This window comes from Hydra vulgaris, chromosome 10 (genome assembly GCF_038396675.1).
Source record: "Hydra vulgaris chromosome 10, alternate assembly HydraT2T_AEP".
Classification (NCBI taxonomy): domain Eukaryota; kingdom Metazoa; phylum Cnidaria; class Hydrozoa; order Anthoathecata; family Hydridae; genus Hydra; species Hydra vulgaris.
Genome location: NC_088929.1, coordinates 28,600,001 through 28,617,451, shown reverse-complemented (window position 1 = coordinate 28,617,451; position 17,451 = coordinate 28,600,001). Strand labels below are relative to the sequence as shown.

Here is a 17,451-nt window from a genome sequence, read left to right as displayed (position 1 = left end):
TACAAAAAACTATTAAAAATCAAAATTCAAACTATTACACATGTTAAATCACACAATGTATAAAAGGACCGATTACAAAGCCTTTGTCAGACACCTCACTGGATATCGTGTTCCTCTTCCCCGCCATTCGTCTTGTCGGTTGTTGGCCAGCTCATGAGTTCATCATAAAAACCACTGAACTCATCCGGAACATATTGCATTAGCTTCCTAATATCCTGCAGTTTCACTCTTTTTATTGGAACATTACCCAATGGGTAGCACACATTTTGCGGAAACTCGACAATGCGATCGACAACTTGAGACATCTTGTAAGTTTGGACTATCAGCCCATCAATGAGTGGCCTACAGACAATTAAATGGAACGATATGGAACTTGTTGGATTAGTTTTGTCTAAGACGTTTTTATGAATACATGTTGCATGGTACGCTATGATAAGCCTAAACAAATTATCAAAAGGCTAATTGGGTTTCGAAATTGCAATACAAATCTCACATGCAATCAGTTCCAACAGTAGTAGCAGGTACAGTTCTTCCTTTGTAGTCAATGTACTCTTGACCTTCCACTCTAGCTTCATTAACAACATTCCGTTTCCACATAGCCTCATTTTTAACCTTTCTTCCACTGCTAGTACTAGATTCTTCATCCATTATAAGTCTTTTTCATTAAAACAACGAGATGAATTGTAATAATTACAATTCATAACGCAATTTAATTATTAAATTGCGTGGGAGAAACCCTGTACGGCGGATTTGACTGACGTAGTTTCCTTGTGGAAATATAAGTATAGTCTTAACGGTTTTTTTATGAGCATATTTGAGGTGTTTTTTAAAGTATAAGTTGAACGAGGAATTTTTGTTGAGGCAGTTTTTTTAATGAATAAAAAAGATCTGAAATCGAAACATTGTGTTCACTGCGAGGAAACTACATGAATAACCTCAAACTCGTAACCAAAACAAAACAAAAATTGGATTAAAAACATCTGAAAGCTGCCAGCAGAACACAGCTGGTTTTCTCAGTGCTGCAAACAAAAACCTTCTAAGTCACTGACCTAGAACCTTTTAGTTTACAGACAATATTTCAGCTCTCTATTTAACGTGTACGGAGAGGTCTTATTTAGAATGTTTTACTATACAATGTATAATGTAATAACCACATCGTATAATGTAATCACCACATCGTATAATGCAACGAGCGCATTATATAATGTAGTCACCACACTGTATAATGTAATAAGCACATCAAATAATGCAGTGAGCACATCACATAATGAATTGAACGCACTTAAGGCAGCTTTGGCGTTTCATACGGGCCTCTTCTAATCTGTGAAAGGGCACGGGGAAGTAACAAAACAGGAAAGAAATGCGATTTTATGTTCCGCAATATATCATTTTAATAAATAAACGTCTGGAGCGGCCGTTTATAGAACCCACGTTTTTCTTTTATTTTTAGGAAAATTTATTGTTACTTGTTATTAACAATAGCAAATTTTATATATCATAGGCAAACGCGATTTTTGAATTGAAAAGTTCATATAGCAAAATTTGAAATTTATATAATTAAGTTGTGCTTTACAATATAATACTGTAAATACTATTTTAAATAGCATTTATATTGTAAAACTTATATTTATAAACATTACATTTAAAATAGCAGTGTTTTAGTATTATACTATTAAATATTGATAATAATTAATAATTTAATTAGTAATATTCAATATATAACAAAGAAATGGATAAATAATTATATATGGGATTGATCTAAAACTTAATTTTTACATCACCAAAAGAAGGTGGTTACTAGATGTTATAACATGGCTTCGAGTGATGAAATAAACACAGCAATGAAAGAGATTTTACAATTTATTGATACATTATCACCGGCCGATTATAAAAATAACATTCTTGAATACATTCTTGGTATGACTGGTACAGCAGAAGGTTTAAAAACAATTTTAAATAACGACTTACTTATTAAAGCTCTTAAAAAGCTTATTTTGTATGATGAAAATGAGAAGGCACGCCTCAATAGCCTAAAAATTGTTGTCAATATAACTTCAATGACAAAAGAGGATGATTTAATTCGAAAATTTTTAGAACCATTGTTTATTAAAGTCATGCTTACTGTTGCTACTGAACCTGAATCAGAATGTAGTGATTTGGTAGCCATGTTGTTAACCAACATAACTCAAGCAAAGAATAATGCTGAAGTAGTTTTAGATTGCATCCTAAAAAATGATAACTTTTCTTTGAATAAATTTGTTGATGCTTTTTGCAATGAAAACTACAATAAAAAAGGTTGTAGTCTTCATTATATAGGATCTTTTCTAGCAAATCTAACTTTATGCAAAGAAACTAGACATCTTTTTCTCAAAAAAGATGAATGCATTTTAAAAAGACTTTTGCCATTCACTGAATATGAGAAGTCTTTATCCAGGCGGCTATCTGTGTCAAGAATTATAAAAAACTGTTTGTTTGAAACAGGTAGATAATTTTGATGCCTATTAATAGTAATAATACAAATGTTATTATAGGGTTACCAGATGTTCAGCTTCCACCCAGAAGGATATAGTGCTGAATCTATAAAAATCTAGATTTTAATTGAGTTTTTCGTAAAATCCAAAAATCTGGCAATCCTATGTTATTATAAATGCTTGTTATAGTTTGTTATGATTTAGTTAACCTTAAATTTCGTAAAATCTCGAAAACTTAAAAAAAAAAAAGTTAACAATGCTAAATTAAAAGTTGTAACTGTATATGTTTTAGATTATCATGAGTGGCTGCTGTCTGATGACATTGACATCATTATCCATTTGCTCATGCCATTAGCAGGCCCTGAAGAATTTACACCCGAAGAAAATGAATGCCTTCCACTTGACCTACAATATCTCCCAGATACTAAACAGCGTGAAAAAAATAAAGATGTTCAGATTCTTTTATGTGAGTCACTATTTCAGGTGAGTTCCAGTAAATCTTATATTTATTATATTTGAAATTAAGTAAAATTGTATCATTTTTTTAATTCTTTATTTTTATAAATATTTTTTAAAACTATAAGATTTTTAATTACTGACTCCTCAACATGATTTGCATATTTTAAGCAATAACTCTTATGGATCAATTTAAAATTTTATATCATTTTTAATAATACATTTTAATTTCTTGGTTTATCTTTTTTTTGTAACAGATTATGTAGATTACAAAATTATATATTATTTTGTTTCTACGCTTGCACAAATCAAAAAATGCAGCTTATCAAAATGATCATAAGCGTATTTCGTTATCATAAGCTTTTTTTATAATTTTAAAACAGCAAGGCTGTTTCAATTTTTAGTAAAAATAAATCATAAATTAATAGTTGCTAATATAAAAATAAAATAAAAAGTATTTTGAATTTTTCTATTGAAATAATATCATAAAGTTACATAGTTCAAATGTTAAACTAAATAATAATAACTTATTCAAAATATCATAAAGTTTATTATTACTATTTTATATCATAAATTTTTGTAGTTTTAAAATAGAACAAAATAAGCAGACTTTTGTCTTGACAAAGTGTGCTCTTTTTTGTTTTTATTGTTTACAAGCTATTCTCCATATCATAAGTCGGTATGTCATAATTTAAAGTGTGGTAGTGCACAAAGACCTGGTTTGTGCCATACTAATCATCCTAACATCTCTATTAGAACATGGCTGAAATCTTACTTGTGGCTTTTTTCAGGTTACAGTGGGAACTGATGTGTCAAGAAAATATCCCTATGTCAGTCTTATTAAGACATCACATTTTCTCATACTTTAAGAAAAGCAGCCGAATCATTACCATCATTTAAGAGTTTAGTGTTTAGAAAATTTTACTTGTGTAAGATATAACTATTTAACAAGGCAATATGCAGAAAATAAAATTATAATTTTTTATACCATTACATACTTTTTTGAAAATGGAGTAAGGCATTTTATCATATATGTCAAATCTGTCAAATATTTTATCATATTTGTCAACTGAACCCATAATACAGTTTTATTTCACAATTTTTTTTAGCATTACAGTTGTATTCCACTATGGTTTTGTTTTTGAGAAGACCTTCTTTTACCTCTTTTCACTAAAGATTTTCATCATGTTGACAGCTAAGCATGTAATCCAGTTGACCAATACAAATGTGTTACAGGTTTATGAATTCATTAGCACATGAATTATGAACTCATAATCAAGTTAATGACTTATCATAAACAAGATTAAACATCGATTTCTGATATCTTTAAGGTAAAAAAGGTGTTTTTAGGCAATCTCTATATAATATAATTTTTCCGTTTTTTTTATTTTTAATTTTTGTATACAGATAAATAGGAATTTGAAAAATACAAAAATTTGATTTAGGTTAATCATATTCTATAGAATAAGAAAGAAACATATTTATGTTGCAATTTTATTACAGAAAAAGCTCAAAATTGACATTTATGCTCTATTTTGACTAGAAAGCAACAAGCAAGTGTTTAGGTTTAGTATAATTTTTGTATGCTCTGCAGACAATTTTGTGACATTCTTGGATATTTGTTGTCTGTTTTTCTGGACAACCTATAATACAAAAAATAAATTAAAAGAAGAGTAAGATAGTTGAAGAATTCTTATTTAAGCCTTGGTAATGCTTTTGTAGCCTTGTTACAGTTTAGTTTTAAAAATATTATGAAAAATACTCTAAGCAGATTACTATTATTGTATAGTAATATACCTAAAGAAAACACTCTAAACAGTTAAATAAAAAAAATACTCTAAATAGTTTTACATATTATTGTATAGTAATATACCTAAAGAATGTCTTGTAAAGAAAAAATTTCTTATTCGTGTGTTCTTCTAATAAAGTCTTGGATCAACATAAGTAACATTCAGCCCGATCATTTATGACTTCAAACTGTTTTTCACAAGTAGGAACATAAAAATGACTTATGAGGATCTCTAATACGTCATTTTTATGGTCTTTATTCTCACTCTTCGCAGCAAAATCTTGTGATTTTTAGGAGAAGAAAAAGAAGACAACTTATCTCATTAAAAAATGACTGTTTAAATTCCAAACTTTTTTAGCACAATGTCTTTCTTGTCTGGAACTGCCAAAACCAACGATTTGTAAAGGGTATTGTTTTTAATATCAGTGTTCAGATCCCTATCAGTAAGAGACACGATTACAAGCTGAATAATTGATATAGGCCTAGAAGGCCTAAAAGCCTTTTGGTGAGAACCTTCCCAAATTCTGTATAGACTTTTAAGTTTTCCAACATTTGGAGCTGAAAAACACAAAGTAGGTTGTCGGGGTGTTTGATCTCTTGAGATCACTAGCATTACTTTCTCTGAATCATTTGGGTGATAGTTCTGTGTCATGTGTAGCACCAAAAAGTAGAGACAGTCATTCAAAAACCTGGCTTCAAGGTGAGCTCCTGACTGCTTAAAAGAGAACTTAGTTATATGTTCACCCAGGAAATAAACCGATAATAAAAAGATACTTGACTTCTTTTTTCTGGAAAGTTTCCATCTGATGTATTGTGGTGCAGAATTTTTTAGTTTCTGCAAGATTGTACAAATGAGTACATAGCCTGAAAGCTTTTTAAGACCATTCAAACATAACCAATCCTTTAAGCTAATTAGCTTCTCACTCTATTTGTGGCCACAGCTGCTTGAGTGAAATATAGAGGTGTTTTCTTGGATTTTTTATTGGTCAAAAAACAAGTTTTATGGCATATTTTCATGGCATGAGACACATACCTCTCATATATGTAGTCTGCACATCAGCCAGAGAACAGGTCTTCAAAAGCATGAGCAACAACATTCTTGTCTTTATTCTTGTCTGTGTTGCTGGCTGTGATGTTAGCACACACACCAGTGATCTGATCCAAAGGCTTATAGTATTCAAAGATACTTTAAATGGCAATGGCCTGGTCACCTTAGCTTTTTATCTTGTGCCTTCATTTTTGTGATCCTTAGTTTCTATGATATCCTGGCGTTTTCTCCTGAAACTATTACTAGTAATAAATATTACTATTGTCTGAAATCAAAGCATACAGTAGTTTGTTTTGTAAGACTGAGGTCTATTAATAATGTTAAAATGTCAAAATCAGAATATATTATGTTTTTTTATTATAATCTTCTGTTCTATTCTGAAAATATTGGTTGAAAAAATGTTTTTTTTATTATAATCATTTGTTCCATTTTGAACAACTTAGTTGAAAAAAGTTTTTCAATAATAGAAAAAGAAACTTATTTAATGAAAATAAAACTTATCATTCGAAATTGTTATACAGTATATTGAAAATGTCATACAGTTTTTTTTTATTTTTTTTTATTTTTATAATTCACCTCCCCAAGGCCGAGAAGGTCACTACAGATGAGGAGGCTACTTGTGGTTATAACCCTCTCTCAATTTTATAACTCCGAAACACGAACCTTGATGAACAAGGCCGCTGTGCGGAGAAACAAGTTGAGGGCGGTACTACCAGGGACGTGGTGGGAATCGAACTCGGAACTTCTCGAATTAAACACTTAAGTCTTTGATTGCTAAAATGCCAAAACCACCACGATAATTGCTAAAGTACATAAATATATTTGCTTTTTGTAAAATCACAAAATAGAAACTTCGCTTTAAAATTACTGTAACAGACTTTATTGATTTATAAAAATAAAAAAATTTATTATGTGAGAGTAGCCTAAAAACACCTTCATTACCTAAGAATTGAATTAAAGAGCTAAAATTTTCAATAAAAGCTACTTATACATAATAATAATGATTTCACTTTTCCACACTTTAAATTTCAAAACAAAATTTCACCCTACTTCATATACAGTTTTTAAAGTTGGAACTAGTCCATTTATTACTGACTTTTTTATCTTAATTAATGATAACATTAATGATCCTTGTTAATATTGTCAATATTTATTTCAATATTAGTATGTTCCTTATCTTCCCTCGACATTAGTATGTTCCTCATTAAAGTTTTTAACATTTATGTCAATCTTTTTGTGAGAATCATCACTTATATCCAATCAGAATCATCACTTATATCCAATCCACTGTTATTATCTTTATCACAATCTAAACTACTGAAAAAATTTATCACCTCTTACAAAGCGTAAATTTTTTTGATATGTTGTATTTTTGAAGACACAAAATAAAATTATTCCTTATTATTCTGGCAAATTTGTATAAAAATAAATTAGGGAGCCGTAAATATCCAGTAGACATTTCATTCAAACATATCAGAGTATATTATAATAGAAATACTAACTTTAAAAACAGGCAATTAAGAGTTATTAGTTTTAATTTAGGGCTGATTTAATTTTTTTAAATCCGCCCAGAGCCAGATTTGCCGGATTTCTACTGACAAATTCGGCCAGAGTCAAAGCCAGATTTCAAAACAAAATTACAGGAGCCGAAATTCTGTACCTCCCTACTTGATATTAACAATTGTCAACAATGTTTACCATTCTCAATACCAAGTGACAACTATTTTCTGTTAAACTTCATTGTTATTATTAAAATAAAAGGACACAATTTTACATAACATATCATAGCATAACAAAATAATTGATAAATTATTGAAACTTTCAATTTGAAAGTGAAGTAAAGTAACTTCAGTTTCAGTTACTTTTCTAAAATATCTTTGATCAGTTTTGAATTGCACTTTGACAAAATTTAACGAGCTGCATTATGTGGCAGGATTGAACTATGATCATTGAGGACCTCCCCAGCAACACTAAACAAATGTTCAATTGTTGCATGTTATCACTCCACCACTGTAATGGATCAGTGTGTCTCTTTATTTCTGGTTCTGCCAGATACTGGCTTAGCTGAGTGCCAATGCGTGTTGGTAATTGTTGTTCATGTGCTGTGCCACCAGCGGACGTAGTCTGAACAATTTTATCAATGCAATGTCAGAGTAATGATAATGATGATGATTACCCAGCCAGGCATTATTTTGCTGGAATTTTTTCAGTTTTATCAATCTGCTGCTCAACATGCTCAGATTGACTTCCATCTTGCATCAAAACCCTCTGCACTGCCACTTTATTGAATGTATATTTAACCACATTTGTCTTCACTTCAGACTCTATTAGGTGTCTTCGCTTCAGAATATTGTGTGTCTTCCCTTCAAAATTTTTGTTGAGTTAATGTTTGAAATTAGGCTTAGCTAATTAAATTGTAAAGAAATGTAAATATAGATACCATTACAAACACAGAGTTCATAGAATATAGAATTACAAAAAACATTGATTTGTATAAATAAAATATCAAGTATACATGCAAACACGGGCAAAAAAGTTGTAATAAATATCTGACCAAAATTCAGAAATCCGGCTAAAATTTTGCTGGAGATGTTAACTTTTTGCCAGAGCCGGATTTGTAAAAATGGTCGGATTTCGGTCGGAGCATGAGTAGTAATTGACCAGGGCCCCGGCTAAAAATGAGACTTTTTGCAAATCCAGCCCCGGCAAAATTATGAAATTTAGCAATTCTGGCATATATTTATGCCAGTATTTAATAAATAGGGACAGATACAGTAAAAGGATGTAACTTGTTGAATAAGAAGCCAAGCAAAAATGAGTTTTGGTTTGTTTTTTTTTTTTTTTCATCTTCACTTCCAACAAGGCTGCAAGCAACCACTAATTAAAGTTGGAAGATACTGGAAGAGAAAAGATGAAGGTTGTAGAGCAAGATAATGATTGACAGACGACTTAAAGGACTGCAAATTATAGGAATAAGGAAAGCAATATGAAGGAAGCGAATTTAAAAGAACTAATGTTCAAGGAAAAAAACTAGACAAATAAGAGTTTTTGGAGCACTTAGGAACAGTCACAGAAAAAGGATGGGACTTAATTGAATGACAAATAACACAAGAATGAATTTCAGTAGATGGCACAAGAGATGCTAGCTCTTTAGAGCAAAATTAGCAGATGCTAATTTTGCAACAGATTTGATACATGATTTCCAAGAAAGATTAGAAGTAAGAGTTAATCCTAGAAGATGTAGAGTGGATGACTCATTGAGTACATGAGTAGAGGAAAATTATTGCGATATAATTGCGATATATAGATTGGCTGAAAATAATTGAGTTTTATCTGTATTGAAGTTCACCAGTATAGGGCCAAGGATAGAACCTTAAGGAACCCCTGAAGTTACAGAATAAGAAGAAGAGTGCTGTCCGTCAAGGACAACTTTTATACTACGATTGGAAAAGAAGGATTCAATAATCTTAAAGATGTTGCCAGATACATCATAAGAAGAAAGCTTATGGAGAAGACCAGCATGCCAAGCTTTATCAAAAACTTTTGAAATTTCAAGAGCGATGGCCTTACTCTCTCCACCTTTATCTAATAAAATGAACGAGAAGATCGAAATCAATATTGATGGTCAGAAAATAAGTTATTAGATTCAAGATGAGAAATTAAGTGTTTGTTAATTAAAGATTCAAAAACCTTGCTTATGATAGGAAGTAGACTAATGGGACAGTAGTTAGACGAATCAGATCGCTCTCCTGAATTTTTGAAGACAGGGATAACAGATGTTGCTATCCAGCAGGCTGGAAAACAAGACTCTGATAAACACTTGTTGAATAGTTTTGAGAGTATAGACGACAGCTCCGGAGAACACTTCTGCAAGACAATAACAGGTACACAGGGCCACAAGCTGTAAAAGAGTCTAAGCTGGAAATCACTTTAGATACAGAAGCTGGAGTGATATGAATGTCAAGCAATGGATCAACCTATTTGTTGACAATATCAGGTAGAACGCAACTAGTGGAATCAAGAGATTATATTGATGAAAAGTTTTTAGTAAACAATTCAGCTTTGTCTTTAGGTGAGGTGACAAAGTCACCTCACCTAAAGACAAAGCTGAGAAAAGAACAATACAAGAGAGGTGAATTAAAGATTTGGCTTTATTAATAATACTATTAAAGATTCTCCAGAAGTTATGAGAGGCTAATTTATGAGATGAAATACGAGATTTCATGACCTGAGAATAGCGGGCTTTGGCATTAGACAAAACCTTTTTACAATGGTTTCTAGTAGTAATAAACAAATGTCTGTTTTCTGGAGAATTGTTTTGCTGATAGATATGGAAGTAACGGTTTCGATTGGCAATCGTAGCAGCACAATGTGAGGAAAACCATGGAGGAGAGTGAGGCTTGACCTCACTCTCCTCCATGGTTGAGAGGGAACAAAAGATTCCATGCCAGTCTGAACCCACGAAGTTATGTAAGAAACACATTTGTCGTGAGGAAGATGACAGAATTCTACCTAAGGGCCATCACGAAGAAAATCACAGAGTCCCAGTCAGCTTATGTCTTGTTTCTGATCCTAGAAACAAGACTTATGTCTTGTTTCTAGGATCAGAAACAAGACATAAGTCGAGTAGCCGGGGCTAGAAAAAAATTTATAATACCTAATATGTTATAACTTTATGCTTACATTTACTATTTATTAAATACTGGTATACATTTATATATTTTTAAACTTTAATTTACTTCCAACAAGATTGCAAGTGTCCACTGTTAAGTTGTGAGTTACTTTAAAATAGAGAATAAGTTAAAATACTAGGAAATGTATAACTGAAAACTTAAAAAGTTATAAGTATAAAAAAGGAAAACATGAAGATGGATAAGAGTTATAAGGTTTTTTTGATGTTCAAAGAATAAAACTGGATTAATAAAAGTTTATATAGCATGAAGGGGCAGTTACAGTAAAAGGATGCAACTTGTTGAATAAAAAGCCAAGCAAGAATGAGTTTTGGTTTATCGTTGTAGAGATGATAGCCTGTTTGAACATTGACCATGATTGTATTTGTAGAAAAAAGAAAGAAATGCAACCTTACAACAATGGGAGAGTGGCTCAAGCTTGGCAGATAAAGCAGGTCTAATTACATTTACAATGTGCTTTTAGACTTTGTCTGAGAGTAAGAGGATTGTTATTTGTCAATATAGGAGTGCCAACAATAATGCAATATTTTTTTGCAGTAAATAAATGAGTTTTGTTGTTTAACAAAAATTGTGGATTTTAGGTCTAGAATCTAAATCCATAAGCCTTAGGCTGTTACAGAAGAAAGATCAGATTTAAAATCGGCTACTTGTTCTAAGCAATTAAAAAGTGAAGATTTTTAGTCAAGACAAGAGTATAAAGTTGAGTCGTCAGCAAAAAAAGCCACTTTAGATTTCATGAAGATTGTTATTGTAGTTAAAAAATAATACAGGAGCAAAGAATCTTGTGGTACCTTTAAAGTTACTTGAAATAAAAAAGTGGGCAGGCCTCCAAGAATAACTTTACTACTGCAGTTATAAAGAAATAATTTAATAACCTCAAAACCTTTATATAAAGAAACTAATAACAGAGTGAAGACTAATCGTAGGATAGTTGGAGAGGTCAAAGTGTTTTCTAGAGTTTTGAAAAATCAGATACTACTTATTAGCACTTTTTGAAAGTTTAGCAAAAATTGAAGAGAGTTCTTGAGAACACTTTTTTAAGACAATGATGGAAATCTATTCTGGAGCACAAACTGTAGTGTTTAATTAAGAATTAATTTTGTTTAACAATAAGTTAATATGTTTAACTGCAGGAAGATTATGGACATAATATTAAAGAGTCAAATTAGAGTAAGATTTCTTTGTAGATAACTCTGCTTTATTCTGGGTAGAAGTAAAAAGATCAGACCCATGAATTAAAGATTAAATGTTAGATTTACTTTAGCTAATGACACTGTCAAAGACTAACCAAAAGTCTCTAGAACCTAACATCTGAGATAAGATACAAAATTTAGTAAACTGAGAATAACCAAGCTTAACATCAGACAGGACTTTTTTTACATGGAAGAGAGATGTTCTGGTAAAAGAGATGAAAAAAATAATTAATGTTTAATAAAGCAACTGCTAAAGATGGTAAAAAATGCGGAGTAGAATGATGCTTGACTTAAAATTTTAGGGAAGTATTAACAGCTTCCAAAATTTTATTCTAGAAGGAATAAAAGCTTCCAAGATATACTTTATGCATACCTATTATGGATATAAACATATATAATTGCGATTTATTTAGATGCTGGCATACAATATCCTTTGATTGTTATATAAACTTTAGTATTTATATGGCGTAGTATTTGCTGAAAGAGAAAATGATCAGATGGATGTGTGGTGTGACTCTAGCAAGATAAGAAAAGGAGGCATAATCTCAGGCAGATTAGAAAAAACGTTGTATCGAACAACATTTGTTAGAAAAGAGTAAAGTAATATAAGTATCAGCATGTAGAGAGGTAGCAGCTTTAGTAGAAAATGGTAGTGGTAGAAGTAAGAAATCTTGAAGAGAGTGCCTTTCATATTGTATGAATGAGCTTTAGTTAAGAAAAAAAAAGAAGCTCTAGATTGTTTATATTAGAGAAACAGGATTAAAGAGGAAGGCTAAAGCCTGATAATGATGATCATGATCATAATCATCATCATTATCATCATCATGGTAATAATGATGGTTATGATGATCATAATGATGTTTATATATGCATATATATACAAAATATAATATGAATTTTGAATTAAAAAAATATGCATTAGGATGTATAAATGTTTATGTAGCCCTGGTCGCAAACCAGCCCTGGCTATATTTTATCAAACCCTGCCGTGGTCAAATATCAACCCCAGTCACTTACTAGTGCCAGCAGGGCCAGTGGTGCTAGTATCAAACCATTCAGTGTGGTGAGTATGAGTAAGTTACCATTAATTGGGTTTTTACTTGTGTCATGATAGTTGCATAGCCACTATCATGACACAAGTAAAAACCCATGAATACAGTCAAGCAGATCCACCATTAATCATCCTAGGAAGCAAACAATGTAACACAGCTTTACATCTACGTCAGCCTAATAGATGAAAAAGGGTGCTAAGCTGGTAAACAGAATTTTTCTACTTACCCCTAAAGTTTTTTCCTAGGAAGTCAAAATACAATTACTTATGAAACTTTAAAAGATTTGCATCCAGTACTGAGTTTTATGATTCTCTGCCTAAGAATCCAATAGTTGCTGAGACATTAAACCTGTGAGGTTACAAACTTTAAAATGACCTAATAAAATCTGAAGCCCCTTAAAATTTATAGGGGGGGGGGGTCAAACTTTATGTCTGCATGTATATATATGTATATACTTATTGTGTATATACAGCCCTCAGAATTAGGATTGGCATTCAGCAATGTGTGTCTATATTTTATGGTAACCCCTTTGTGACAAAATTTCTTTTGCCAACCTGATGCTAACCTCTAACAGTTTGATTTTTCATTTTTATTAACTCCGAAGAACGGTATATGTGTGTATATACTTAATGCAAATATTAACTAGTGTTAAAAGTTGCAAAAGTTCTTGTGTTTATTTTCTTGGCACTTTCTTTATAAAAACTAAAAATGCCAGCTTCATTTCCAGAGTAAAATAAATAAGATTACACTATAGGGCGTTTGCTTTTGGTTAATTTTTGCTATCTCAAGTTTCCTGTATAAAAATGGATGAACTTTGGTTTGAAAATAACTGAAAAATCACTGGTTTTATTTACTTTTTGAAAAGGATCACCCAGTTTACAGCTGACCCTTGATTACACGCTGGGCCCCATAATGTAAAGGGTATTGAACCATATTATATTTCTTTTTCTTTTGGGTTTAGTCTTTTTTTAGGGTTATATTTTAAATTAAAATCACTGAAGCCGTTTCTTCTTAGTTCTTCGTATTCTGGTATAGATAGGTTGAACATGTTTTTATTTGAGGAATTTTGTGACAATCACTAATGGAAGTTGGAATTTGTTTAATTATTTGAGGAGGGTGGTTGGAATCAGTGCGGATGTAACGTAGCTTTCCATTTGGTTATTTAAAATTTTGGTACAGATTTTTTTTCTAGGTTGAAGTATACATCTAAGAAGTTGACTACAAGTAGGTTTGTTTGATATTACTATTTTTAAACAGATAGTTTTGAAAACTTTGATGATGTTTTTTTGTAAACGATCAATTTGTGAGCCTGTTTTTTTAGCAAATTACCATCAGACAATCATCACGATATAATCCAATGTCATCTTTATTATTGTAGATAGCAAGTCTAGTATATATTGGCCCACTAGTTCATAAACCTCCGCAGCATTGACATAGCCCATTGTGATATCAAAACAGTTGTGTGCTAAGTTTTTTTTCAACGTTTTATTATTTCCTCGTCTGCAATGGTTAATGACTAATAATCTAATGCTTGCTTCGCTAATGTTTGCGTTGTTATTTGCGAACCATATTGCATTACTTAGTATGTTAGATGTGGTAGTGGGGTAAAAATCAGCGATGTCAAATCGGAGAAAAACACAATCCTTATTTTCTAGTATATTGTTAAACCGCTGGATCGTTTCAGCTGTGTTTTTCCGCTGGTTCAAATTTGTCTTTTATTTCCTTATTTATTTTATCACGGTAATTTTTGCCTATGTGGCCGTGTTAAGTTTTTGTGTGGTTTAATAGACGGCAAGGTTTATTGCTTCGGAATGGTTCTTTGTGGTCTTATAATTAAAGACATATGTATATATGTACGTCACAAAATTGTCACCATGTTTGAACAAAGAAATTTTTTTGTTTTTAAATAGAAAAAGCTGTAAAAAATAAAAATGAAATTTTATTTTTATTAATTAGATTTAAGGCTTAGTTAACTGAAAATATTGCTTTTTATTAAGTTTAGATATTGAATTTATTTTTCTTAATTTTTATGTGTAGAGCTAATGGTGAAAATTTTGTCGCAGATGAAAACAATTTTTTCATAGTTAAATACGGATATGATATAAATTGATAGCCTTATGACTGAGTTATCAACAATCAGGTTTTTAACAATTAAACTTAATTTAAAGTTTGATTTTGTTTACAAAACAAAACAAATACAGTTATTATTATTATGAAGGAAATAAATCTTGAACTAGAAAAAAATATTGTGGTAGGGCTTAAATCTGGAGAATCTTACCACAAAATCGTTGCTGAGATTAAATAAATTTAGTGATGTCTTATTTAAAATTAAATTACGCAATGGTTTAGGAGTATATGAAGCTAAAGGTAGTCAAAAGAAAATTTTTACACCAAGAGACCGATCTATCACTCGTCTAATTGTTTCTGGATGGTCTAAAACTGCGAGGGATGTTGCAAATTTAATAAAAAACAGCTATGGGACTCGTGCTTCGGTTCGGACAGTTAATGGAGAGCTCAAAAAATTGGTTTCAATCCACACAGAAAATCAAGAAGCCATTCTTGGTTTTTCGTCATCGCCAAGCTCACAAAACTTTATCCAAACATAAAGATGTTTTGCATAAAGTTTTGATGACTTTTATGATAGGATTTTGACGCATAAAAGTAAACTTAATTTATTTGGATCGAATGTTATAAGATATACTTGGAGAAAATTATTTGCTTTCATCTGCGACAAAATTGCCACCTCGCATAAAATATTGAAAAAAACAATGTCCTCTAAATTTGATAAAAAGCAATATTTCCAGTTTGCTAAATCTTTAATCAAATTAATTTAACTAAAATTTAATTTTTCTTCACAGTTTTTTATCAAAAAAGATATAAAATGTTTCATTGTTTAAACATGGTGACAATTTTGCCATACACTGTACTAATACATACATACATACATACATACATACATACATACATACATACATACATACATACATACATACATACATACGTACGTACGTACATACATACTATTATTTCATGCTAATACACAACACTTTTATTAATATTTACATATTTTATAGATTTATCAATTATTTATTGTTTTTAAATTAATTTTTTTAATTTAAGCTCTGCGCAACAAAATCTTGTCGAGTGCAGTTAAAAAAAAATGGAACATATTATGTTCTTCGGGAGTTCCATAGATCTTTAGACAATGACGATGTAATTGAAGAGCCTTTAGTTAATCTCATCCAAGTTTTGATCGGGGATGAACCTGAACCAGGAATGGATAACTTAAGAACGCTTGAAATTCCAGAACATATACATAAGCAGTTTACCAAGATTGAGAGTGAAGTAACTCAAAATAAATATGAAATAGTGAATTAATTTTGAGAACCGTGTTATTTTATATCGAGTTGAATAAAAAAGTAAAAAATTAATTTAAAATCGCTGTTGTTTTAAAATTAAAAAAATCAATGCGTAATTTAGTTTTTTTTTTTCTTTCTGTTTTATCCGACTAAGAGAACTTTGCAAGACTCAGGGTTTTGTAAAAGCTAGGGTTGTATTTCTCGCTCATACAAAAATAGAAATGTAATTACTAACAGGCTTAAATATTTAAAAGATCTCCATGATTATTTTTGGTTTTAGCTTATATTTAGGCGTTTAGCAAAATATTTTTTTAAAACAATTTTCTAAAAATTGAACTAATGATTTTAACTGGCAATTGGCTGGTTCTTTGAGGGAAGTCAATCAAGGCCAACGCACAATGGGCAAGGAGTGAGCAAAAGATTATAAATTAACAATTTTAATTTAAGAAATTACATTCGTTAAATACAATCTACTGGCTAAAAATGCTTTTATTCTTGCATTAAATTAAGCGCACAATAAAAATGCCTTTATTCTTGCATTAAATTCGTCAACCAGTGAAGTGTGTCCACCAAATTCGCTCTCAAAAATTATCGAATTTTAGGGAATATTTAAATAATCAGTAGGACTTTCTGGCAGAAAGTCTTCATATGCTAATATCTAAAACTCGGTAGCACGAAAAGTAAACATATAGCCGGCTGACAACATGACAAAATAGATAAAAAAAAGAGGCAGATTTAGTTCTTTTATATTTTGAGCAGCCGTAGCGTAGTGGCAAGGGGTCGTCCTTAAAGTACTTACGCTTTTATTTTGATTTTGATATTGGAAGTAACCGTGACTTGAGTGTCTCATACAACCATTTCACGCCTCCACTTATATATATTTATATATATATATATATATATATTTTTTTTTTTTTTTTTTTTGCTCGTTTACATTTGTCGTATTTTACAAACAAACAAACAAGGCATCTGAAAGAAGATCATAATGATCTTATCATCAGAACCTTTTACAGCTTTAGACGTTTTACAGCATAACAAAAATTAATTAAAAAATTTCAATAAACAGTGTAAATAAATCTGACGTTACTATATATAGAATCTATATCATTTATATATAAGATAAAAACAAAAATTAAAACATTTCATAAAGCGTATTTTACAATAAAATAAAAGTCCTAAACAAAGATTACAAAGTATCAATTAGAATTACTTGACTACGTCATCAATAGATAAAATAAAATTTTTTAGTTTATATTTGAAAGTGGGATAAGTGTGAAATATATCAAAATTTGACAAAACAATCTTATTCCAAAGATACGGTGCGCGATAAGCAATACAAAACTTATTAAACTTGGTTCGACAAAAAGGTTCATATAGGAGAAAATTATTTCT

General features: G+C 30.7%; 1 protein-coding gene across 1 annotated transcript; it reads left to right on the top strand.

Annotated features, from left to right (window-relative positions):
• The first annotated feature begins 1,665 nt into the window (after nt 1-1,665).
• LOC100201496 (protein HGH1 homolog) lies at nt 1,666-16,175 on the top strand. The gene is made up of 3 exons (XM_065807716.1): nt 1,666-2,481; nt 2,764-2,954; nt 15,821-16,175. Exons 1-3 carry the CDS (start codon nt 1,812-1,814, stop codon nt 16,076-16,078), a joined length of 1,119 nt encoding a protein of 372 aa, XP_065663788.1. The 5' UTR covers nt 1,666-1,811; the 3' UTR covers nt 16,079-16,175.
• Nucleotides 16,176-17,451: the final 1,276 nt, after the last annotated feature.